Here is a 26704-nt window from a genome sequence, read left to right as displayed (position 1 = left end):
AGCCCCCGCGGCGCGGCCCCCTCCCCCACTCCGGGCGGCGAGCTCAGCGCCTCCGCCCCCGGGGCCCCCGGCTCACCCAGGTAGCGGCTCCGCAGCCGGGACGGGTCCTCCAGCCCGAGGGACCGCTTCCTCACGTCCCACAACAGGTGAGGGCAGGAGCCGCCCCGAGACATGGCTCTGCCGGGCGGGGCCGGAGGGGAGACCACCGCGTGGGGGAGGGGCGGGAGGGGCGGGACACGCGGCTCAGCAGCCGAGCCGCTCCGGCACCATCCGCGCGCCGGGCCTCGCGGGCGCGGCGGCTCAGACGGCGGCGGCGCCCCGGCCCCCGAAGCCGCGCCTCGCCCGGGCCGGCGCTCGCCTCATGCTCTCCTCCTCAGACTGCCCGAACGCCAGCGACCAGCCACAGTCCCCTCCCTCGGCCCCTCCGACGCGAGGAGGAGGCGGAGGCGGCCGCGACTCCTCCCTCTCCTCGTTCTCGGCACCCGCCCCAGCCTTTCTCGCGAGAGGACGACACCCCCTGCCCCGGGACTCGGGCCCCCGTACGCCACGGCTGCCCTCGCCCGAGAGGGGTGGGCTCGGGACACTGTCGCTAAATCCTTGATTCTCTGTGGGTGAATGAGGGCCGGAGAGAGAGGAAGCTGAGACACGAATCCTCTCAGTCACAAGTCTCTTTCCGGAGGAAGCAAGAGCGTTGTGCGCCGTCATCTTTAGTTGGGGAATGAAGACCCAAAAAGCCCATGTTAACTACGGGCTATCTTAATCAAAGCTGGGCAGCTTCACTTTCCCTTTTCCAACATGGCCTCGAGGGCAGGAAGGAGAAACGGGACGTTCGCGCTGGACCCCGGCGCGGACCAATCCTCGTGGGCCGCTCAGCCTGCGCAGGCGCGCTGCCCCTAGGAAGTCAGGTTGGCTTGGGGAGGCGGCCCTTCGGGCACCTGTTGCCATGACTCCTCCCCGCCTCCGGGCGGCGGGAGGGAAGGAGGCGGACCCGGGGCGGGTCGTTGCCGACCCTCCGCCCCTCCGTGTTTCCTGGGCCCGGCCACCCGGCGGTTCGTAGGGGCCGCGGGAGTCGCGGGAAGGGCGCCGCGGGCAAGAGGCGGGCGCGAGGCGCTGGGGCAGGAGAAAGTGACGCGTGTCCTTCGCTGTCATCCAGGGAGGAGCCCGCGGCCGCTGTCCCCTTCGGCCGCTGCCCCCCTCGGCCGCCCACGACGCGCCGGTCCGCAGCGATGTCGGCCGCCGGCGCCCGGGGCCTTCGGGCCACCTACCACCGGGTCCTGGACAAGGTGGAGCTGCTGCTGCCGGAGAAACTGAGGCCGCTGTACAACCACCCGGCAGGTAAGGCGCGCCGCCCCCCCTCCCGCTCCCGCTCCCGCTCCCGGCCCAGCCGCTGCCCTCGGGGGGCCCGCCTGGCTGGGGCGGCCGGCCCCGTGCGCGGCCCCCGCGTCCGCGTCGCTCGTGGGCCGGGGTCGCAGCGGGCGCCCTCCGCGACCTTTGTCGCCGCACGGCCCTCCCGCGCGGGGCCTCGGGCTGGTCCTTCGCCCCGGCCGCGGCCGCACGGGGCCCCGGGACCGCCCGCACCCGCCGGCTCTGCGGTGAAGGTCGCGCCGCCGCCCGCGCCGGTGGCCCGAGGCCTGCAGACGCGCCGGGCCCGCAGCCGCGGTCGCGTCCCGTTCCCCCGGCCCCGGTGTACGGCTGCGGCGCGGGCGCTCCCTGCCCCCGGGGCGCGGCCTCGGCGCGTAGGCGTGACCTTGGGGGAGACCCTGGATGGGCTTGTCGCGGCCAAACCCGCTTCGTGGGACGTGGGCGGCGCCGCGGGTGGGTCCTTCCCGGACGCGGGCGGGAGCGCTCGGTCGCGCGCGTGGGGGGGACGCGGGCGGCCCCGGGAGGCCCGAAAGGTCCCGCCGGTCCCGCTCCGCGCTCGGGGCCGGGGCCCTCGGCGGGGCTGAGCCGGACGCCGTGGGGTCTGCCGCGCTGGAGCGCGGGGACGTGCGGTGAGGCGGGGAACCGACGGGCGGCCCCGGAGCGGCGCTTTCCGCCCACGCGGTCGAGGCCCTCAGCCGTCGGGGTCCGCGGGAAGGTGGCCCGTCCGCCCCGGAGTCTGCGGTGGCCGCGGACTGTCCCCTCCGGTGCGCCGGCGAGACGGGCGGGACGGTCGTGTGGGGTGTGTACTGCGCCCTGCGCAGCTGGGACCGTTGCAGAATTTTAAGGAGAGTTCAAGGAGAATTCTTTAAGAAGCGTATTGAGCTTATTTGCCTTTAAGTTTTTTTTTTTTTAAAAAAACTAAATTTTTGGGAGTTGTGCTTTTTGACGGGTTTTTCAGGAGGGAGGATTGAGCAATGCTTCTGCAGTAATCTGGCTGTTGGAGTTGGCTGCATTGTGTGCCGTCAACTTTGACCCTCTTAAGCCTTGCGTTTGGGCTGCAGGGTAAGGCAGAGGAGGGCAGAGGAGGAGCAGTCTTCAACTGCTCGGGTGAGAAGCCAAGGTGGGCTCTACCCACTTGTCATTCCTGCTTTAGTCTCCTTCAGAGTCAGGAGGAATTGCCTTCACTTGCAGACTGAGCTTCTCACCTGGGAATTCCTGGGTTCAGTCCCTGTAACTCTATGTTCAGTGTAGGGGGAGGAGAGCTGGCTCTGAAGCCAGACAGAGGTACATGGAAATCGTGGCTGTGTTGACCTAGACCCTGAAGCCCCCAGCCTTATTTTTCTGGTCTGTAAAATGGAGATAATAATTATCATTTAAGGATTGTCGTGAAAACTAAAAGGTATGATGGCTTTAAAACCTTTAGCGGGGGCGCCTGGGTGGCCCAGTTGTCAAGCATCAGCCTTTGGCTTGGGTGGTGATCCCAGGTGGGGTCAGCCCCATGCTGAGCTCCCTGCTGGGCCGGAAGCCTGCTGCTTCTCCCGCTCCCCCTGCTTGTGTTCCTTCTCGCTGTCTCTCTCTGACAAATAAATAAATGAAACCTTTCAATAAATTAAAACATTTAGCAAAGTGTTTGTACTTAGACTCAAAAAATGTTGGTTCCCTCCCTTCTAAGATTTTAACCAATATACATAGTAAGAATATCTATCATTCAGAAGCATTTGTGATTAAAAAGTTGGAGGCACACCCACGAAAAAATGGAAAAGCGTGAAAAACATAACTTTCGATCCATTGGTATTGAATAAAATCTGAGGAAACACTGATTATTCTCCAAGAGTCATCAGAGTGACTACGCAAGGTTTTTATGTGCTATTTTGCGTAATTACTTACTGAATTTACTGTAATTTACTTACTGAATCCTCATTTAAATCTTAGACAACATTCACATCCTGGAGGTTTTTACAATGATAAGCAAGGCTAGGATATTAATATCCAACTATTAATATTGTGGATTCTAAATATCTGAGATTTAATTTTATCACTGGCAGAATGTCTAGTCAGGAAACAAGAATGTGTTTTTATATAGATTTATACTAGAATTATGGGACTATTATATATTACTATATCACAGTGATTCATATTATAGCTAGACCTGCAGCCTTCATCATTGGTGTATGTGTTGTTCCCGGCACATTGTGATCTACCTTTATAGGGTGAGAATAGAGTTCCAACCAAATGTGTGTCCTGGCAAACTCGGTCCTCATAAGGTATGTCACTCTTCACCATCACCACCTGACTGTGAAAGTATGTGACTCTGCACAAACCAAATGCACTGCTCTACTCCAGGCATTTGTCAGAAAAATGACCTTGAAGTCACGATGACCAGTGTTTACTTAAAAGCTTAGTCGGGGGAAAAAACCGTGATTAGTGAAGGAGTGTCATTCCTTTGTATTTTTGAGCCCCCAGATGGGGTGAATTGTCTCAAAGTATGCACAAAATGAAACACTGGAATGTAGGAAGAAAACAATACAGCTTCTATGAATGCTTAGTATTATTTTATCCTTTTACATTTTCTATTCTGCATATATCTTATAAAAATAGATCAGTATAGTTACATATATAGTTATGTAGAACACAATTGAGAGTTCTTTGGAGTCAACATATGTACATATACACATTTGTGTAAGTTATATATATAGTGTATAAATACATACAATATATATGTAGGAGATACATGCTCAAAAAAAGGTTTTTAAAATGATAGGGTCCAATGTTCAAAAGTAGTTAGGAGACCACAGCTCTAAAGAATCCAAAAGCTATCCTAAAAGGTGTTCTCAAGGTATAAACTTCCTGTTATAAACAAGTTTCGGGGATATAATGTACAACGTGGTGACTGTAATTAACAATACTGTGTTACATATTTGAAAGCTGCTAAGGGAGTAGATCCTAAAAGTTCTTATGACACGAAAAAAATGAGCTAAGTGAGGCAATGGGTACTAACAGAACTTATTATAGTAATAATTTTGCAGTATAAATATATATCAAATCATCATGTTGAATGTCTTAAATTAATATACTGTTATATGCCAATTATATCTCAATAAAACCGGGGGAAATGAATAACAAATAATAAGAATACATAAAAACTATCCTTTGACTAAGTCAGCCCAGGAAACAGTTTTCTGAACCATATCATTTTAGGTACCTCACCGTAGCTCTGCTTTTCTTGAGTTACATTTTGCCTTAAGTGGAAGAACTTTTGAAAAGATCGTTCTGTGAAGTCTGTCGCAGTGCTTAGTGGGCTGTTGCTGGGAATTGTCTCTCCATTACATGGTAGTCTCCCTGTGAAGGCTTCAGATCTCAGTAACAGTAAGATTTGCATTTCTCCTAGGTAAGAGAATTGTTTTTCCCATTTTTTCTTAAATATCTAAAGATCGTGTTTTAAAATAAAAAAACAGGGGCATCTTTGTGGCTCAGTTGGTTCAGTGTGTGACTCTCGATTTTGGCTCAGGTCATGATCTCACTGTGGGTGACACTGAGCCCAGCAACCAGCTCTGCGCTGAGTGCAGTCAGCTTGAGAATCTCGCCCTCTGCCTCTCCCCCAACTGGAGCTCGCTCGCTCACTCGCTCTCTCTCCCTCTCAGTCAAATAAATAAAATCTTTAAAAATAAAATAAAAACATATTAAGCGAACCCACATTCGCGTTGTCCATAAGGGAATATCTTTATCATGAAAATTCAAAATTAAATACTAAGCAGGGGTGCCTGGGTGGCTCAGTGGGTTAAACCTCTGTCTTCAGCTCAGGTCATGATCCCGGGGTCCTGGGATCGAGCCCCACATCGGGCTCTCTGCTCAGTGGGGAGCCTGCTTTCCCCTCTCTCTCTCTCTGCCTGCGTGTGATCTCTGTCAAATAAATAAATAAAATCTTAAAAAAAAAAATAGAGGAGCTTGGATTTTCTTTAAGGTCCTTTCAGCTGTAATAATCTTCACTTTGGTACTCTTACTAGAGCTTTTCTTAATTTCGGACCTTTCAAGAAACTCATTTCATTGGGGTCAACTATGTAATTATTGTTAAGTTAGGATTTGGGGATCTTAGTTTTTAACCCTTGCTGTGCTATGTATTTCACACAGGTAGTTCCACCTTTCTGGGCCTCCTTATCTTCCTAAATCTAGAAGTCATTGATTCTTTGTAACTGAACAAATATAAATTTAAAATGTGTCAACCCTAAAATGTTTATTAGCTATTTTAGCTAATTGTTTCACCTGTTATTTTATTTGGGCGTTTGTACCAAAGCCTGTTTTCAATTGACATTTTAAGAATCATTATATACCTTTGTTGTTTTAGGGGCTATCTGAGTGATGGCTGTTTCCAGGGCCTTTCCAAAAGTACAAAGATTACATGATTCTAAAATGGTAACCCAATCATGTTCTTAGTGTGAAATCAGAACTAGTTTTAATAAAAATAAAAATAAGTAACTTTTGACAGTCCATATCTATATCAAGGAGTAACATTTACAAATTCTAAGGATTTGTAAGTGTTGGTCACATGATAGCAAAGAGGGGATTTCTTAGTATATGAAACTTAGAAGAATGTTGAGGAATGTTAAAAGCAGCAAACCATAGAGGAACCATCTGAAAGGGACAAGAAGAAGTAGTGAAAAGCATTAAATGAGGGGCGCCTGGGTGGCTCAGTGTGTTAAGCCGCTGCTTTTGGCTCAGGTCATGATCTCAGGGTCTTGGGATCGAGTCCCGCATCCGGCTCTCTGCTCAGCAGGGAGCCTGCTTCCCTTCCCCTCTCTCTGCCTGCCTCTCTGCCTACTTGTGATCTCTCTCTGTCAAATAAATAAATAAATAAAATCTTTAAAAAAAAAAAAAAGCATTAAATGAGAAACTTTATTTTTCACGTTGGCACATCGCGAGCATCTCAATATCTGTATGTGTGCATGTTTGCAAGCATGTGACATTATTCTATGCCAAGAAGGAAGTCTTTCCTCTGAGTTCATACGTGTTTAAATTGACTTAATTTTCTTGACTTGAAAATGATCAGTAAGATAAACTGAAAAGGTGAACTAAAGTAAGTTTTCTTGGGGCACCTGGGTGGCTCAGGGGGTTAAGCTTCTGCCTTCGGCTCAGGTCATGATCTCAGGGTCCTGGGATCGAGCCCCATATCGGGCTCCCTGCTCAGCAGAGAGCCTGCTTCCCCCTCTCTCTCTGCCTGCTTCTCTGCCTGCTTGTGATCTCTGTCTCTCTGTCAAATAAATAAATAAAATATTTTAAAAATAAAGTAAAATAAGTTTTCTTGAAAATTTTTTGTTAGCTCTTTGTACGATAGGTATTGCTCAACCACTGTTTTCTTGACAATGAAGAAGACACTTTGTTTGCATATATAGCTTTCCAACTCTGATTATTTGTGTCATTTGTCAGCATCCTCTGATATCTCAGAAATATTAGAAATTTAGAATGTCTTATAATACATATTTGCTAATGATATTTTTAAATTTAGTGCTTAGCAGTTGTTAAAATAATTGGAGATTTGTTTTATAGTTTAAAATTATTCACTAACTAAAATAGTCATACCAGGTTCTAGCAACCATAATTACATGTTTGAAGTTTTTTGTTCGGTTTGGTTGTGAGGAAGAGGAACGAGTAATATTTTAAGACGACTATCTGGCTTGGGGCAGTTGAGTAAATTAGTTACCAAGCAAACACTTACTGAACAGCTCTACTGTTCATTAACTCTGAAGGAGCAAATACTTAAACTCATAAAGAAACCAGAACCTAGAGGCACTGTTCAGGAAACAGTTTTGAGGGTGGCGAAGAAGGAAGCATCAGTTTTGAAGTAGGAAGAGAGGAATTGGCAGAGAAGTTCAAAGCCAGAGACCAAAATGATGTGTTGACGTACTCTGGAGTGATGGCGCGAGCCTCCTGCAGGGATTAAAAAGTAAACTTCGTAATTGATATCGCGTATGACTCAGACTTTGTATATGGGAAAGAAAAATAAGCCAGGCGTGCTGTGATAGAAATCCCAGAAGCTCAAGCTAAACCAGAGAGTTTGAAAAGATTGACTTGTAGGATCAGTGCACCATGGCTTCAGACTTATGGGAAGAATTTTCCGAAGCCAGATAGGGGAGTGTTCTGGTCTAAGAGTAGAGAGAGTAACTAATGAGTGGAAATCAGGTACAGCCCTGATGTAAAGGGAACCTGGTGTCCTTGGAGAGGAGTAAATTGCAGGTTCTGCCCTTGAGGATGAAACAGTGTCAAGGCATATCTGGTCAGACCTAAAATTTGAATATCTGTGTTTAACGACTGTCCTGGACATGGTTAATTCAATTCAGTTCTGTTCACAAATGTTATTTGTTAAGGAAAACTAAGAAATAGGCCTTGTCTTCACCTTGTCTAATTAAAGTGACAGATGCATAAATTAATCATTTGAATTGTTAAGTGCAGAAAACAGGAGAGCATTATAGGGGCTGCTTTGGGGGTTCAGAGAAGGAGCATTTGATGTAACCTGGAACAGTTAAAGAAGGCTTCCTTGAGGAGACGAAATCTAAGCTACGTTTCCAAAGGATATCAGGAGTTAGCCAGGTGAAGGCGTGGGATAAGACTGGGCTATTCTAAGCATCAACTAAAGGTTAGTCGTTAAACAGCAGGAAGCTAGTTGCGTGCTTGCCTAGCTTACCAGTCCACCGTCTGTTAGGTAGGGTGACAAGTGGGAACACTGTCTAGCCACTAGGTTCAAGGAGGTCATAATTGGATTGGTAAGTGGATAGACTACTAACTAGTACTAACTATAGTACAGTATTTACAGTACACTACTGTCGATTTTAAATCTTTGTATTAAAATCACATTGAATTAATGAATTTAATAGCTGTAAGAACAATGTGAGATTGAGAGGGATACAGAAATATCAATGACCATGTTACATTGTGGAAGATATTAAAAAATGTGTAACATTGCCATCACTTAATAATGTTAAAGGCAAGCAATAGTTGATACTATTTATGTGACACTTTTGTAGAACTACTTAATAAGCAAAAGTTGTAAAGACAGCAGATGCCATTTTTACATTTTTCAAATTTCTCTCAATGTTATTAACCAACTACCTTTTTTTTTTTAAAGATTTTATCTTTTTTTTTTAAAGATTTTATTTATTTGGGGCACCTGCGTGGCTCAGTGGGTTAAGCCACTGCCTTCGGCTCAGGTCCTGATCTCAGTGTCCTGGGATCGAGTCCCGCATCGGGCTCTCTGCTCAGCAGGGAGCCTGCTTCACCCTCTCTCTCTGCCTGCCTCCCTGCCTACTTGTGATCTCTGCCTGTCAAATAAATAAATAAAATCTTAAAAAAAAAAAAAGATTTTATTTATTTATTTGACAGACAGATCGCAAGCAGGCTCCCCGCTGAGCATGGAGCCCGATGCGGGAGCTCGATCCTAGGACCCTGGAATCATGACCTGAGCCAAAGGCAGAGGCTTTAACCCACTGAGCCCCACAGGCACCCCGATTTTATCTTTTTTTAAGTCATCTTTACACCTGATCTGAAGCTTGAACTTACAACCCTGAGATGGAGTCACATGCTGTACCAACTGAGCCAGCCAGGTGCCACAAACTAACTGCTTTTGATAGTAATTCAGCCAAAATGCAATCCCCAAAAAGGAGTGTTATCATTGAGCTCATTTTTACTTTGAGATGATGGTATTACCTATGTGTGATACTAGTGCAACTTTGAGAAAAGCACATTAGAATTAAGTTTTCCCAAAATGTTAGCTTCCAGGTGTGACTTGACTTAAACAGCATTCTTGTGCTTAGTTAATAAAAACCAGCACTCTTATCTTATTTTCCAATATATCCCTGGTGCTAGGTACACTATAAGGCATGCAGTAATTATTGTGGGTGAATGAATGGTCTTCTCTGCAACAAATTAAACCCAGAACCACAACTAGGTTTGTACTTAACTCATTGCCTTTTCAGCTTCACTGTCTTTCTTTTGTGTTAGGTTTTTTTTTTTCCAAGATTTTATTTATTCATTTGACAGATCACAAGTAGGCAGAGGGGCAGGCAGAGAGAGAGAGGAGGAAGCAGGCTCCCCGCTGAGCAGAGAGCCTGATGCGGAGCTCGATCCCAGGACCCTGAGATCATGACCTGAGCCGAAGGCAGTGGCTTAACCCACTGAGCCACCCAGGTGTCCCACTGTCTTTCCTTTGTTTTGTTTCTAAATAATAAGTTTAAGTCAGTTTTAACTTTTAAATGTTATTCATAAGTGAATAAAAATACTTAATCGTTAGTGATGGTGAACACTTGCCTCCTATGGGAAGACCAGATAAATGCATCTTTACCTGCTGGTGCTATTGAGAAATATTAGTTGGGAGTAGATGAAGAGAAGCTGATGCCATTTCAGGTGTGATTTTGGTTATCCACAAAAACAACTAATTTATTCCTGCAAAGCAAAGTAGAATACTAAGGCAACAATGATAGTCATGACTATAATAGGATTTTAAAACTTTTGAATTTGCTAGTAAATCACTGTTTTCTTATATCAGGTTGTTTAATTGTGTGTTGAGAAATAAATGTGGGGTGCCTGGGTGGCTCAGTCGCTAAGCGACTGCCTACGGCTCAGGTCATGATCCCAGGGACCTGGAAGGAACCCCGCGTCGGGCACCTTGCTCAGCAGAAGACCTGCGTCTCCCTCTCCCACTCCCCCTGCTCGTACTCCCTCTCTCGCGGTGTCACTCTCTGTCAGATAAATAAATAAAATCTGAAAGAAAGAAAGGAAGGAAGGAAGACGCGTGTTTGTTGGTGCAGTGTGTGAGAGCCCACTCACCACATCACATAGTTTGACATATATTGGATTTAGCCTGCTTAGTTATATTTTAAATTATCATGGACCAAAGTCTGTTTCTTTCCTGTCCCTGTAGCCTCTTGAAGGTTAAATGAGATACGTGATTTAGAAGAGTTAAAAGTGGGCAGTCATGTAAAGAGCTCGGAGGCTTAGGTTCCAGTCACAGTTCTGTTGCTTACTGGCTGTGCCCCCAGACAGGGTCACGGATCTGCTCAGAGCCTCGTGGTAAAATGAAGGGTTTAGGTTAGATGAACTTGGAATTTCCTTCCAGCTCTGAAACATCATATTTCTCAAATTCTATGTTATCTAGGAAACCAGAATTGTTTTCAATGCTGCCAGCATTTATTTAACATTTTGCAAAAGGCCAGTGGATACCAGGATAGCTAAAATAACAACCCCGCTGTTACTGAGCTTAGAGATCTAAGTCTTTCCCCTTTCTCATGTGAACCCTAATATTAGGTTCATTACTTTTTTCCCCCTGAAGATTTTATTTATTTATTTGACAGAGAGAGAGATCACAATAGGCAGAGAGGCAGGCAGAGAGAGAGGAGGAAGCGGGCTCCCCGCCGAGCAGAGAGCCTGATGTGGGGCTCGATCCCCGGACCCTGAGATTGTGACCCAGAGCCGAAGGCAGAGGATTAACCCACTGAACCACCCAGGTGCCCCTAGGTTCATTACTTTTGCTAGAGAGGTGTCTGTGTGGCTCAGTGGTTTGTGTAAGCCTCTGACTTTGAGGTCATGATCTCACAGTCCTGGGATCAAGCCCTACTCAGCAGGGAACCTGCTTCCCCCCTCCTGTCTCCCCACCACTGCTCTGTCTCTCTCTCTCTCTCAACTAAAATCTTAAAAGAAATTTTTTTACTACAATATATATACCTTTTATAAGAGCTTTCACTATCATACATATGGCCAGGTGCCACAAACTAACATATGGCAATACGTCATTTATAATAAATATTAATAGAATTAGTGAATATTTAATAATTACTGAGGCTCTTATCACAAAATCTCTATAATTTCTAATTTCTCCAACTCAGAGATTATCCTTAAGCGAACTAACAAGAAGTTTCATGTTCAAGGCAGAACTTTGGTAATGGTTTCCAAACTGTCTGTTACACTTTTGATAATTTTTAATGGGCCACAAAAATACAAATAACTGACAAGGAAATTAAAACAACTTGAATATAAGGTTGATACTGTGGTGACCTTCTAAATGTTAACAAATACACAGGATGCAGAAAGGATAGTACAAATAATTAGAAATGGATCGCTAAATTTTGGGGATTTTGAAATGTGGTGATGGCTTAAAAGACCTGTGTAGCCATAAAAGACTTAAAGATAGAGAACAAACAGGGTTGATGGAAGGAGGTGGGTTGGGTGGGTTCGGTGGGTGATGGGTAGCAAGGAGGGCACTTGTTATGAGAGCCCTGGGTGTGGTATGTAAGGGGTGAATCCTTGAATTTAATCCTGAAACCAATATTGCAGTGTATGTTAACTAATGAGAATTTTTTTTAAGTAACTAAAATTTGAATAGAAAAAAAAAAAAAAGACATGTAAAGTAGTCGGTTGTTTCTAAATTTTTCTATTTTTTCTTTTTTTTCAGGTCCCAGAACAGTTTTTTTCTGGGCTCCAATTATGAAATGGGTAAGTCTTGAGTTTTTGCAGAAGCTACTGAAAAAAAAAATTATTTAAAAGGAACTTACTAATTTGAAGTCATCTTTATGAAGAATGTACTTTTTAAATATTCATGGCCTGTCTGGAGATGATTTCATTCAAATAATCTCGTGTCATTTTTACTGCATAAAGTGCACTACCTAGTTGAATTGTTCTGAACTCCTTAGATAAAAGACCTTCTCTGAACATAACTGTTACCAAAAAGCTTGTAATTGGGACTCCTGGGTAGCTTAGTCAGTCGAGCTTCTGCCTTCCACTCAGATCATAAGCCCTGGGATCAAGCCCTGCTTCCGTGGGGAGCTTGCTTCTCCCTCTCCCTCTAACCCCTTCCCCCCACACCTCCAGCTCATGCTCTCTCTGTCTCAAATAAATCAATAAAATCTTTTAAAAAAAAAAACAAACCTGTAATTGTGAGCCCTTGAAGCTGAAACTTCATTCCGAGATTGTATGACTAAGGCAAACATTTAACTAATTAGAACCTCCCCAGATTAACTTTTATTATTAATTTAGTATATGTGAACTGAAGATACCAATACCAAAATGCAGGCAAGGGAAGTTAGTCTCAAAAATAGAAAAAAATTATCTAAGGGTGTGTATTAACATTTGGTAAATGGCAGAGGCTAGGACTTCTGACTCCAAGACCAATGCTTTTTACCTTACGCCAGAGTTTCCATTCCTAAAGTTCTCATTTAGCTGAAAAGAGGTAATTGTGAAAACAATAAAACAGATAATTCATTTTCTCTTGAAAAGGCTGTGTCGCCCCTAGACCTGAGGTTGTGGCGTGCCTGGAATGTGTTAGAAATGCAGATTTTCACTCCTGAACTGAACTCAGGATGGAATGCCCAGTAATTTGTGTTCTAATAAGCCCTCCAGGTCATTCCGACCCCTTCTAGAATTCGAAAAGCACTGGTCGAGTACTGGTACTGTACAAGGACTGGTAGTCATTTTTTATTTTTTAATTGTAGTAAACTACACATAACATTTAACTTCCTAACCATTTTTTTTTTAATGTTAAGTACATTCCTGTCTTGGTGCAGCTGATCCCCAGGACTCCTTTTGTCAGGCAGAGCCAAGCCTTCGCCCTGGTTGAGCAGCTCCGCGTTCCCTGCCCAGCCTTGGCGACCACCTTTTACTTTCTGTCTCTGAATTTTACTACTCTAGGTCCCTCAGAGAAGTGGAAACTTACAGGATTTGTCTTTTTGTTCTTGGCTACTTTGCACCATATCCTCGGGGTTTATCCATGTTAACAAGTGTCAAATTTCCTTTTTTTTTGAATAATACTCCATTTTACAGATACCACATTTTGCATAACCATCCATTGTAGATTCACACTTAAGTTGCTTCCACCTTTTGGCCATGCTGAACAGTGCCGCGTGCAGGAGCAACATCTCTCCCAGGCCCCGCCTTCTGGTCTCTGGGCCCTGTACCTGGAGGTGGAGTGGCTGCATCAATATTCCTTTGAGCTCCTGCCCCGGCTGCACCATTTTCCATCCCCACCAGCAGTTGGTAAGGACTCCCGTTTCTCCGCATCGCCTCCCAGCAGCAGTTACTTCCTAACAGCCATCTTAATGGGTGTGAGGGGTAGTTCATTGTGTTTTTGATCTGCATTTTCTAATTAGTTGCAGGAAGAATCTGTTCTTTTCCTGTGCTTACTGACCATTTGTTTATCTTTGGAGAACTGTCTATTCAGGCCCTTTGTCCATTTTTTAATCGGGTTGTTTTTTGTTGTTGAGTTGTTGGCTATTTTAATTTTCATAATCATATTGCTTTAAATTGTCAGAACATTGTCAGAAACTCAGTTGTAAAATCTCAGTAGTTGAGAATGTTAGAACTGGCTCCACCTCAATCTTATTACCTCGGGCAAGTTAAGTCAGCTATTTTGTCCCCTGACCCATAAAATGACTAGAGTAGATTCATGGTTGGGATCTGCATTTTACAGAGAACTAGGGAGCAGTTCTTTTTATTATTATTATTATTTATATTGTTAAAAATCAAAATTCAACCACGGCATCCAGTTTAGCGAGTAGAGGGGAACTCCCAAGGGCGGCAGAAAGAGGTTTTTAAAAGCACAACAAGGAAGTCATACTTTAGAAAAAAGGATTATTTCCAGGTGAGGTCACCTTCAGTTGGAGACAAAAGAAAGGATTTTAGTAGATGAATTATCTCCTCTTTCTTTGGGGAACAGGGAGAGATTGCCCAGGTGACTGATTACCTCATTGGTGCAAACCAGAAAACTCCTAAGTGACTCCTAAGTGAGTGCATTCAGGGGGGAGGTTGAAAGTGCAGCCACATTAGGTATTGGTGACTTGGCCTAAGTGACGCCACTTTGGGCCTGTGGTTTTCTTTTTAACAATATATTGAGAAAAGGTCCCATCAGTTTAAAAAAAAAAGTTTAACCATATCATTTTATTTTATTTTATTTATTTATTTATTTGACAGAGAGCACACGTAGGCAGAGAGGCAGGCAGAGAGAGAGGAGGAAGCAGGCTCCCCGCTGAGCAGAGAGCCCGATGTGGGGCTCGATCCCAGGATGCTGGGATCATGACTCGAGCGGAAGGCAGAGGCTTTAACCCACTGAGCCACCCAGGCGCCCCTAAGCATATCACGTTTAATGCTTGTGCTCACTGGAAATGAAGTTCTAGAACCTAGGTGAGGTTCGGTGGGTGAGGTCCGGAGCCGATGACCAAGAAAGAATTCTTGAGACATCTTTGGTGCAGAATGGTGGTTTATTAAAGACCCCGGACAGGACCCGTGGGCAGGAAGAGCTGCTGCCCTGGGCTGTGAGGGGGGCAGTTCTGTACCATGGGGGTGCGGGTAAGGAAAGGGTTCGGTGGCACTTCGCAGGCTCAGAGGACCTGTGGGATCTGGATGCCACCGGCCTTGCCACCGCCGGGTCCTTTAGCCCTTTCCAGCTAGTAAGATAGTTGGGGGATTCCTAAAGTGTCACCCGTGTCCCACCCAGGAGTTGGGGGTGCGAGGTGTCAGCGTTTTGCTTTGTCCTCAGGAGGCCTCCTGGTCCCTCACCAGAAGCGCCGCACACTCGCTGTAGCTGGGTCTGGCGGTGCCCATCGCGCCGGCCGTGGCCTCCACCCGGTTCTTACAGACACCGCAGGCCGCGGTCCCGCCCGGCCTCTCCCACGTCTCCCACAGCTTTCCCTCTGCGCGTGCGCGGGCCTCGCAGCGGTGAGGGCGCCAAATGGCCCGGAAGCGCGGCTGGTCGCTACTCGGGTCGGGAGGCGCAAAGGGCGGAGCCAGCGCCGAGCCGCGCCCCCGCCGAGCCTGCGCGGAGCTGACTGAGGAGGGAGCGCGGCTGCTCTCCTCGCGCGCCTTTCCGGCCTCCTCAGAGCAGTGCCATCCCCGAAGTCGTGAATGACGGTCCCTTCAGCAACCGGCCGCCCTGGCCCTTGGTCGGGGTTTTCTGGACTCGGTAACTAGTGAGTCCTTCGCGCTCACGTGCGTGACTGAAGACGGGAGTTCTGTGGTTTCGTGGCCGAGTCACCGAGCGGGCGTCGCCGCACCCTGCACTCCGCACCGTGGGACCTGTCCTCGCGACCGCAGAGTCCGGCCGCCTCCGTGGGTCGTGGGTCGAGCCGCGCATCTTCCCGCTGCCGGCGGGACCAGCTCGCTCGCGCCCTCGGGCCTATTGGCCGCGAGACCCTTCGGAAGAGGCCCAGGACGAGGGTGCTGGGGTCCGGGGCGCCGGGGTACTCGGTCGTCGGGCCTCTGCGTCAGCTCGGGTCACGGTCTGGGGGCCTGGGATCGGGCTCGCTGCTCCCCTCCTCTCTGCTGCCGCTCTCCCTGCTGGTGGTCTCCGTCTGTCACATGAATAAATACAAACTTAAAAAAAAAAAACAAAAAAAAACCAAGGTCTGGGCCCAGACTGAATTCTGAGTTTTAGTGCATTGTAGCAGAGTTCGCCATGTGAGCTGTTCACTTCTGTGCGCGAACATTCTACATCCACACGAGCTGTTAGGGTCCGTGATCAAAGGAACGAGACTGATACAAAGCGAAGGTCAAGCAAAACTTTATTTCGCGCCAAGCATCAAGAATCAAACTGACCGGTCAGGACTATCTCTTACGAAAAGGCGATGGCGACAACGATGATCCCGACAAGGTCACTCCCAAGAAGGCCGCGCCAAACGAGGCTGCTCTAGATGAGGCGGCTCCGCAGATGAGGCCACTCCATGACTGGAGCCGCTCCCAAGAAGAGACCACTCCCAAGAGGAGGCCGCTGCTGGATGAGGTTGCTCCCCGGACAAGGCCGGGACAAGACCACTTCCTGGACGAGGCTGCTCCCTGTAAGCGTGGGGCAGACTGAGTGGAGTCATCCAATCAGTAAGCCGTATGTATATCCACTGGGAAAATTGGAATTCAATTGGCCACTTGTGTAGGGGCGGGGCTTAACCACCCCCATAAAGGTTACTCTGCCAGGCTGTCAAAGGGGGGCTGCTGCAGGAGAGCGGTGGAGCCCAGTCCGCGGAGAGTGGTGCGAAGAGCGGTGAAGTCGGCGGAGAGCGGTGAAGTCGGCGGAGAGCGGTGAAGTGGAGCGGAGAGCGGTGGAAGTCGCAGGAGAGCAGGGGAGTCAACGGTGTATAGAAGAGCTGTAACAGCTCTTGTAAGAGCTATAACCGCGTTTGGCGGTCCAGACTCCAGCCTCCAGCCTCCAGCGGCGGCCCAAGCGCCGACGCCTCCAGCCTCCGGCGGCGGCCCCGAGCGCCGCCGCCTCCAGCCTCCGGCGGCGGCCCCGAGCGCCGCCGCCTCCAGCCTCCGGCGGCGGCCCCGAGCGCCGCCGCCTGCAGCCTCCAGCCTCCGGCGGTGGCCCCGAGCCGCCGCCTGTAGCCTCCAGCCTCCGGGCGGCCCCGAGCCGCCGCCTGTAGCCTCCAGCCTCCGGCGGCCCCGAGCACCGCCGCCTGCAGCCTCCAGCCTCCGGCGGCCTAGCAGTCCAGTTGTCTGCGGTCCAGTTGTCAGCGGTCCCTCGACGCCTGCAGTCCCGAGACGTCTGCGGTCCAGTTGTCAGCGGTCCCTCGACGCCTGCGGTCCTGAGACACCTGCAGCCCCTAGGTGCCAGCGGTCTCGAGGCGTAAGCAGCCCTGAGATGCCAACGGCCCCTAGACACCAGCAGCCTCGCTGCAAAATGCCTCGCCACCCCGAACCACAAGTGACCTTGTCCGCAGTGGTGGCTTCCTCCGGGTGGAAGCCTGGTCAGAGTAGCATCGTGGGGAGCAGAGTCTGTGTCATCCGGGTTGTCCTCCTTGTCATTGTTGCTTCTTCGTCATTGGGAGTGGCCTCATCCAGGAAATGGTCTTGTCCAGAACAGCCTCTTCTTGGGAGCGGCCTTGTCCGGGGAGCAACTTCATTGAGCAGTGGCCTTGTCTTGGGAGTGGCCTCTTCTTGGGAACGGCTCCAATCATGGAGCGGCCTCATCTGCGGAGCAGCAGCGTCATCTAGAGCGGCCTCGTCCAGAGTGGCCTTCTTGGAAGTGACCTTGTTGGGTTCATCGTCACCGCCTTTTCGTAAGAGGTAGCTCTGACCGGTTGTTTGATTCCTGATGCTTGGCACGAAATAAAGTTTTGCTTGACCTTCGCTTTGTATCAGTCTCGTTCCTTTGATCACGGACCCTAACACTCCCGACGACGAAGAGGCAACGATGACACCTATGATGACAAGGACAACCTGGATGACACAGACTCTGCTCCCCACGATGCCACTCTGACAAGGCTGCCACCCAGAGGAAGCCACCGCTGCGGACAAGGCCGCTCGTGGCTTGGGGTGGCAAGGCATTTTGCGGCGAGGCTGCTGGCGGCTAGGGGCTGTTGGCATCTCAGGGCTGCTGGTGTCTTGGGACCACTGGCATCCAGGGGCTGCAGGTGTGGGGACTGCTGACTGCTGGTGTCTGGGCAGCTCAGGGCTGAAGGCAGGACCGCCAGCGGCTCGGGGCCGCTGGAAGCTACAGGCGGCTGAAGGCCGCAGGCGGCGGCTCGGGGCCACCGGAGGTGGGACCACCAGAGGCTGGAGACTGCCGGTGCAGGGACCGCCAGAGGTGGTTATAGCTCTTACAAGAGCTGTTCCAGCTCCTCCACTCCGCGGACTCTTCCGCTCCTGTCAGCTCTTCCTTCTGCTCCCCTAACAGCTCTCCTCCCTCTGCTACTCCCTCTGCTAGCCTCGCACAGCAACCTTTATGCGGTTGGTTGAGCCCCGCCCCTACACAGGTGGCCAATCAGATCTCAATTCACCCTAGTGGATATACACATGCTGCACCGATTGGACATCTCCACCCGGCCTGCCCCACCCCTACATCCGGGGTCCACAAGCAAGTTCCTCTGGGTGGGGCAGGCCCTTACAGAGCTACGGTCCCTCGTGCACTGGGGCTTGGAAAGGTCAGGATGGACGTGCTCGACAGTAACTGGTGGAGAAGATTCAGTTTTATCATTCACTCAACTCACACGGGTTTTGTGTTTACTTTGGATAAATGTTTATACAGGGATTCTCATGACTACAGTGGGATTTTGGGTGCTTTCTAGATGGCAGTAGAGGTTGTGCCGTTCGAGGTGCCGAGTGACAAGGACGAGTAGGGGTGCAGCACACAGGCGGAGCAAGGAGAATCTCCTGCAGTTGCCGTAGCACAGTCTTCATAAACTGGGCACAGGCTCAACATAAATGGTGATCCCTACAGAGCAGAAATAGAACAGTCGAGGTCGGGCAAGTTGAAAAGTCCGCGGGACAGGATAAAAAAAACCACTTGAAATTTTGAGTGCCTACCACTAATGGTCTCGTAAGAAACCCTATTAGTATGATGTATGAATGTCTTTTTTTTTTAATATTTATAATGTGTTATCTGCTTATTAATTTAATTAAAAGGCAGATCAAAGCCAAAACAAACATTCAGAACTAGTGTGCTTTTAAAAAAAACGGAAATGGAAAGTATATTATTATTTTCTTCCTCTTCTCTGTCTCAGCACTGGAAATTATACAGTAATCCTATATCTATACAAGTATAATTGATTGCTTAAGTATTATTTCTAGTACCATTATTAAAAGAGTAAGAATTATTTACTCTATAACAAATTTGGGGTTCTCTTGGACCTCAAATTTGCCACAACTTCAAAGTGTACTGATTTTATCAATACTCTGGCGTTTCTTTGATCTGATCCACCAGTGTTTTGAAACACAGTATGATATACTCCTAAGTGCCTTGTTTGGTATCTGTCTCCTTTAAAAGCATCTATTTTAAGTTCGTGTTGAAATCGTGCATAGTCTTCTGATGACAGCATCACAGTGCAAACTGCCTTGTTCTCTGGTGAGGACACTTCTTTTGTTCCGTCTTTACTTTATGTACCTCTTATTCCAGACCATCCGATGCTCATTCATCTCCGGCAGTTATCCACAACGTGGTCCCGGGCCGCATATGCTCTGAATTAAGAATTTCAGACGGGGCACCTGTGTGGCTCAGTGGGTTAAGCCGCTGCCTTCGGCTCAGGTCATGGTCTCAGGGTCCTGGAATCGAGTCCCGCATCAGGCTCTCTGCTCAGCAGGGGGCCTGCTTCCCCCTCTCTCTGCCTGCCTCTCTGCCTACTTGTGATCTCTCTCTGTCAAATAAATAAATAAAATCTTTAAAAAAAAAAAAAAAAGAATTTCAGACGATACTTGCTCAGAACCGGTGTGGAGTCCTTCTTAACCACTTGTGTTGAAACCAGAGTCATTGAGGTCAAAGTGGAGAATAGTAAAAAACAGTCCTTACATACCTTAAATATTTTATTTGCCCTTAATATGTATTCATTCGCCAGTCCTTCGTAAGGCTAAAGTTTTTATTTGTGGACGGATCTGCTTGTTTTGAGTTCACATTTTCTACCTTGGATGACTCGCACTGTGGCACACCCTGTATGATTTTCACTTCAGGGCTGGCTGGCTTGGTCAGCGGCGTGCACCGTGTTGGGCTCCCTGCTCAGTGGGCAGCCTGCTTCTCTCTCTCTGTTTTCCGCCCTCCCCCCAGCTTGTGCTCTCTCTGCGCTCTCTCAAATAAATGAATAAAAGCTTTTTTAAACAGTCACAATCCTGGGGCTCCTGGGTGGCTCAGTCACTAAGCCTCTGCCTTCGGCTCAGGTCATGATCTCAGGGTCCTGGGATCCAGCCCCGCATCGGGCTCTCTGCTCAGCGGGGAACCTGCTTCCCTCTCCCCTCTCTCTGCCTGCTTCTCTGCCTACTTGTGATCTCTGTCAAATAAATAAAATTAAAAAAAAAAAGAGAGAGAAGAAATGACTATGTTGTATACTTTGACGTTAAAGAAAAATTATGCAACTTGAAAACTAAAATTACAATAGAGCTTTTCTGATACTTCCACTTTTTTTTTTTAAGATTTATCTTTCTATTCCAGAGAGAACGCACATAAGAACACGGGGTTGCAGGTGGGGGAGGGGGCGGGTTGTTGGACACAGGGAGAAGGAGAGAGAAACTCAAGCAGAGTCCATTCTGAGCACAGAGCCTGACATAGGGCTCAGTCTCACTACCATGAGATCACAACCTGAGCTGAAACCAAGAGTCAAGATGCTTTACCAACTGCACCACCCAGGCGCCCCTGGTATTTCCACTTTTATAAAAAAGACAACATTGGGGCGCCTGGGTGGCTCAGTGGGTTAAGCCGCTGCCTTCGGCTCAGGTCATGATCTCAGGGTCCTAGGATCGAGTCCCGCATCGGGCTCTCTGCTCGGCAGGGAGCCTGCTTCCCTCTCTCTCTCTCTGCCTGCCTCTCCATCTACTTGTGATTTCTCTCTGTCAAATAAATAAATAAAATCTTTTAAAAAATTATTAAAAAAATAAATTAATTAAAAAAAAAAAGACAACATTGACAAAAATATGAAAGGAGGAATCTACAGATTACCTTAAGTAGTTTTCCAGCACCCTCCGCACCAGTGGTTTCCAACACGTATAATTTCTTATGTGGAAAAAGTACCATTTGTTAGGATACCTGCACACACTACTGATTTTCAGGTTTATGAGGCTGTTTCATGTGGTTAACATAATTTCAAAAAGCATTCCTGAATTCACTGTAGTTTTTTGCGAGGATATGTTTCCTTACTGCATGGATACTAAAACAGTACCAACAGTCATGTGAAAATCTTTGGAATAGGTTTGTGTTTTATGTCAAGTTAAGAATTATTACTACACAGTCATGATACCTTTTCTCTTGCTGTGTGTTAACATTTCCAGGGCTTGGTGTGTGCTGGCTTGGCTGACATGGCCAGACCTGCTGAGAAACTCAGCACAGCTCAATCTGCTGTTTTGATGGCCACAGGTAAATAAAATGAATAGTCTCTGTGTTCCATTTAGGACATTTGGTATTTTTGTTTTGTTTTACATCAGCTTATTTAACAGTTTAATGTTTGAAGCGCCTATACACACTCAAACACATAAACACACTCACTCACAAAGGAATTAACAGTGTTCTTGCTGGGAAAGTATCATAGAGAAGGCAGAAGAGGGTTACTGTGAGTAAGTATCTGCATGGATTTAGTTTTTTATGTTTTTGCCATGAACCTGTTTTTAAAAGTGGTAAAAAATAATTGTTTGCCCTGTAAAGATTCTGTTGATGTAAGAATTACATATTTTGTGTAACACTGAACTGCAGCAACTTTATTAGACTCAAGCATTTCCTTTTCCTTTATTCTACATTATATTGTCATGGTCTTATTTATAATCATTTTACTCTAATACTGAGTGTTCAGAAGATACTGCAGCAGTACCTGTGATTTTTTAAAAAAATATCTTGTTTCAACAGGGTTTATTTGGTCAAGATACTCCCTTGTAATTATCCCAAAAAACTGGAGTCTGTTTGCTGTTAATTTCTTTGTGGGGGCGGCAGGAGCGTCTCAGCTCTTCCGTATTTGGAGGTAAGCCTATCAAAGGTGTAAAAAAAATCTACCTCAGAAGCCACCCAGGTGGCAGTGCTGGGTTCTGTCTGTCTGTCTGTCTGTTTTTAAGATTCAGGTGTAATGCTAAGATGGGATATACCTAAAGCAGAAATTTCCAGAAAAGTTGGGGGTTAAGTTAAAAGTGTTAAACAGTATGTTTGCCCCCTAGGTTTTAAATCTGTGTAATATGTAGATATGTAGCCTATGCATACAATCTGTTTTAAGGCAATACTTCGTGAAATACTAAATAGTTTTCTCCATGAACCTTTCATCATTCAGTGTAAATTATATGTAATAAAGTGGGACCTAAATGTGTATGGTTATGTAGCGTTGGAAAGGCTCTTTGGAGGGAGGCTACTGGTTTTGTCTAAGTGTTCCATGAGCATTTGGAAATGTTTAAAACTTTATAGGCATGCCTTATTTTCTTTCATTTCATTTCACTGTGCCTCACAGATCTTGTACATTTTTACCAATTGAGGGTGTGTGGTAACCCTGCGTCGAGCAAGTCTGTCCACACCATTTTCCAACAGCATTTGCTCCTTCATGTCTGTGTGTCACATTTTGGTAATTCTCACCACATTTCAAAAATTGTCATTATTATATTTGTTATGGGGATCTGTGATGAGTGATCTTTGATGTTACTACTGTCATTGTTGGGGGTGGGGAGCGCCACAAAGCAGGCCCGCATAAGACAGTGAGCTTAACTGGTAAATGTGCGTGTTCTGACTCCACCGACCCGCCATCCCCCGTCTCTCTCCCTCCTCAGATCTATCTTCCTATTCCCTGAGACGCAGCAACATTAAAAATAGGCCAGTTAATAAGCCTGCAGTGGGGCTCTTTCCTTTCCAGTGAAAGGAAAGAGTTATATGTCTCTCCTTAAAACAAAAGCTAAAATAATTAAGTTGATTTAGACACATCAAAAGCCAGTGAGAGGGGCACCTGGGTGGCTCAGTGGTTAAAGCCACTGCCTTCGGCTCAGGTCATGATCCCAGGGTCCTGGGATCAAGCCTCACATCAGGCTCTCTGCTCAGCAGGAAGCCTGCCTCCTCCTCCTCTCTCTCTCTCTGCCTGCCCCTCTGCCTACTTGTGATGTGTCTGTCAAATGAATAAAAATCTTAAAAAAAAAAAAAAAAGGCCAGTGAGATAGGCCAAAAGGTGAACTCTTGTGCTCAACATTTAGCTAAGTTACAAATGCAAGGAAGCATTCTTGAAGGGACTTAAAAGTGCCACTCCAAGTGGACACGTGACTGACAGGAGAGTGAAATGGCCTATCACTAACATCGAGAAAGCCTTAGTGATCGGGATAGAAGCTCAGACAGCCACAATGTTCCTTTAAGCCTAAGCCCAATCCGGAGCAAGGCCATCACTCGCTTCAGTTCTGTGAGGGCTTGGAGAGATGAAGAAGCTGCAGAACAGAAATCTGAAGCCAGCGGAGGTTGGGTCACGTTGTTCAAGGAAAAGCCGTGTCCATGACATGAAAGCGAGTGCTGATGTAGAAACTGTCTATTCAGAAGATCTAGCAAGTTAGATCGTGAAGGCAGCTTCAGTTAACAGATCTTCAGTGTAGGTGAAACAGCCTTGTACTGGAAGAAGATGCCATCCTTGACTTTCATAGTTTGGAGAGGAGAAGTCAGTACCTGACTTTAAGGCTTCAAAGGACAGGTTGACTCTCTTGCTAGGGGCTAATACTTTACGTTGAAACCAGTGCTCATTTACCGTTTTGAAAATCCTAAACACCTTTAGAATAATACTAAATCTACTCTCCTTGTGCTCTACAAATGGGACAACAAAGCAGGGATGATAGCACATCTGTTTACAACAAGGCTTCCTGAATATTTTAAACTCACTGCTTGGGGAAAAAAGATTCCTTTCAAAATATTTCTGCTCATTGACAACGTACCTTGTTACCCAAGAGCTCTGATGGAGATGTACACCAAGATTAGTGTTGTTTTCATGCCTGCGAACACAGCTTCCATTCTGGAGCCCGTGGATCAAGGAGTTGTTTCAATTTTCAGGGCTTCTTCTTTAAGAAATACATTTGTAAGGCCATAGTTGCTGTACATTGTGATTCCTCTGATGGATCTGGTCAAGTAAATTGAGAACATTCTGAAAGGATTCCCCGTTTTAAATGCCATTAGGAAGATTTGTGATCATGGGAAGGGAAGAGGTCAAAATATCAACGTTAACAGGAGTTTGGGAGGAGTTGATTCGAGCCGCATGGATGACTTTGAGGGATGCAAGACTTCAGCAGAGGAAGTCACGGCGGATGGGGTGGACACAGCCAGAGAACCAGCGGGGACGTGCAGCCTGGAGATGGGACAGGACTGCTGCCGTCCCAGGGTCAGACTTGAACGGATGAGGAGTGGATGAGCCAAGAAAGTGTTTCTTGAGATGGAATCTGCTCCTGGTGAAGGTGCCGTGAGGACTGTTGACATGACGACCAAGGACTCAGGATACTGCATAAGCTTAGTTGGTAAAGCAGCAGCAGGGTTTGAGAGGCTCAATTCCAGTTTTGAAAGAAGTTCGACTCTGGGGTAAAATACTATCAGATGGCATCGTGTGCTACAGAGAAATCATTTGTAAAAGAAAGAATCAGTTGATGTGGCAACTTCCTTCTTGTCCTGTTTTAAGAAACCGCACCTGCCACCTCAACCTGCAGCAACCACCGTCAGCCAGATCAGTCAGCAGCCACCAGCACTGAGGCAAGACCCTCCACCAGCGAAAAGATTACGACTCACTGAAAGCGTAGATGATGGTTAGGAATGTTTAGCAATATTTTAAAATTAAGGTATGTACCTTTTTTCTAGACATAATGCTGTTGCACACTTAATAGACTATATTATAGTGTAAACATCACATTTATGTGCACGGGGAAACCAAAATACTCATTTGCTTGCTTTATCATGATACTTGCTTGTGTTGTGCTGGTCTGGAACGGAACTGCAGTGTTTCCGAAGTTCGCCTGTGCTCAGTGTGGGCGACTGGCTGACACTCTAGAGTGAGCGCATCTTAGATGAAGGCTCTGGCTTTATTTGAACCCCAGAACCTTTCTAAATTACAAAACAATGTTCTTTGGGTAAAAAAAAAAAATGATCTCAATAAAGAAATAGAAAATATTCAGTTTTAATTTGCCTCTCAGAAGGCATTCTATTCTGCAGAGTATAGTGTAGCCTCTTTTATTCATCTTTACGACCCCTGGGTTTATAATTTAACCCTTTCATAATCATCAGGCACAGGTTGGATGGATGAATGAATAACTCATTCTACAGTATGTCTGCTGTCTGACCAGCATTTTTAAAGCTAACTTACGTCAATATAAACTTGAATTTGTACATTGATCTTATTCACAAGTATTTTTCTCATCCACCATTTCATTTTAACTTTGTATTAACTCAGTAGTAGAGCTAAGGAAATGCTAAGTGCAACATTCAGAACCATTTCTAGACCAAAAACGCAGATAGAGTTTGACAGAAGGATTTTTGGCACCTTTCAGTCACAATAGCAGGTTGGGAGATTTAGTTAAAAATATAAATATTGGGCTCTGGAGCATTTAGAAAAACACTGTTGAGTATTTGAAATCAGAACCTTTTGAGAAACCTGGGAGGTGTGGTAGACTTCATGCAACACATTACTTTTTGTGCTAACAGTGTTGTCTACTCTCGTCGTCTGGGAAGAGTGGCCAGTGAAGCTCAGGGAAGGGCTCTGTGGCTTTGTGGTTTGTTCTTCTTTAGATGAATGAGAATTGGAAGAGGAGGCCTTAGCTTTACTCTCCTGCTGACCCAGAGTTTACAGTCGGCTAATCACTCAGAAACCTGCCTACACACCAAAGTACATTTTATTTTTAATGATTAGACACGATCCCATTCCCAATTTATTTTATTCTTAGGAAGGATGTTCCATGAGTATAAAATAAAAAGTTCTAGATGACCACATTTTGCTGAATTATATATACATGTTCGGAATGTTTGTTATACTCTTACATAATTCAAGAATGAAAATATTCACACAAATAATACTTTTGTATAAGAAACGGCATGTTAGTTCCTTGTTACAACTCTTTGGCATTGGAAGCCAGATGCAAATAAAATCTTGAAGTCACACTCCCTTCTGCCTGGTTTACCTGCACACCCCTGAGAAGATCGTAGAACTACAATGATGCAGCCTCCTGATAGAGAAAGAACGTGGAGTATACTTCCCAGTCCCTTCCTACCGCACATTGATGTCTTGTGATTTGTCATTGTGTTTCTTTCTGTTTCCTTTATAGATATAACCAAGAACTAAAAGCTAAAGCAAACAAGTAAGAATTCCGGACCACCTGAACAATCTAGACGTGGATAGAACCACTGGGACTAATTTTACTTATTATTTGGCTATGGATAAGGTGATATTACCTGTGCTACTGTTTGGAAGGCATAAAAAAATCAAATTGTAAACTGGGGGCTAATACTTGATTCAACAGAAAAATAAAGCAAACTTTTAATAACAGTGTTTCTTTATATATGACTTAAGGAACTTATCTATGGATAGGAGTAAATTTTTTCCTACCATTTACCCATAATAAATCATACTTGCTCCTACAGACCCTTGGCTTCCTTCTGTTCTCATCTCCCAGAGATGGTTGAAAGGTTAATAATCCGTTGTATAGTGAAGAATGGTGAAGTCGCCAGAAGTAAAAGGAAATAGAGCTGAAGAGAGTGAGAAGTGGGTAGTAGAAGTGGGTGGTGAGCCCAAGGGTCTCTACATTGTCGAATTACATTCTGTAATGGATACACTGCGGCAGAAGAGGCTTCGGAGTCCTAAATTTGAATCCCAGTTGTGTGTTTTGTAATCGATGACTTTGGGCAGATTGAAGTGTCTGGTAGAGTACCCTGGACTTAAGTCAGGTCTCTGAGAACATTGTGACCTTTGTCCCTGTTATGAACAGAGACTGG

At 46.5% G+C, this 26704-nt stretch overlaps 2 protein-coding genes across 9 annotated transcripts in view; one reads left to right on the top strand and one right to left on the bottom strand.

Annotated features, from left to right (window-relative positions):
- DCAF6 (DDB1 and CUL4 associated factor 6) overlaps nt 1-314 on the bottom strand; it is a 135605-nt gene extending 135291 nt beyond the window's left edge. For 3 of the 7 annotated variants that reach the window (XM_044266883.1, XM_044266885.1, XM_044266886.1), the window contains exon 1: nt 77-312. In XM_044266883.1, coding sequence (XP_044122818.1) covers nt 77-173 — 97 coding nt within the window. In that variant the 5' untranslated portion in view covers nt 174-312. Of the gene's footprint in view, nt 1-76 lie in introns of all 7 variants that reach the window. The other 4 variants (XM_044266887.1, XM_044266888.1, XM_044266882.1 and 1 more) reach the window with 3 other exon arrangements.
- Nucleotides 315-626: 312 nt separating this feature from the next.
- On the top strand, nt 627-26256 carry MPC2 (mitochondrial pyruvate carrier 2). Of its 2 annotated transcripts, none has more exons than XR_006386604.1 (5): nt 627-905; nt 1154-1335; nt 11798-11838; nt 21073-21157; nt 21641-21725. XR_006386604.1 is itself a non-coding variant. In XM_044266889.1 (5 exons), the coding sequence occupies exons 1-5, from the start codon at nt 1227-1229 to the stop codon at nt 26072-26074; spliced, it is 384 nt and encodes a 127-aa protein (XP_044122824.1). In that variant the 5' UTR covers nt 1085-1226; the 3' UTR covers nt 26075-26256. The 2 variants fall into 2 exon arrangements, 1 of the variants encoding a protein (XP_044122824.1); XM_044266889.1 differs by lacking the exon at nt 627-905 and adding an exon at nt 26038-26256 and having other exon boundaries at nt 1085-1335; nt 21641-21752.
- The last annotated feature ends 448 nt before the right edge of the window (nt 26257-26704 follow it).

This window comes from Neovison vison, chromosome 10 (genome assembly GCF_020171115.1).
Source record: "Neovison vison isolate M4711 chromosome 10, ASM_NN_V1, whole genome shotgun sequence".
In the NCBI taxonomy this organism is placed as follows: Eukaryota; Metazoa; Chordata; class Mammalia; order Carnivora; family Mustelidae; genus Neogale; species Neogale vison.
This window is presented reverse-complemented; position numbering and strand designations above follow the sequence as displayed.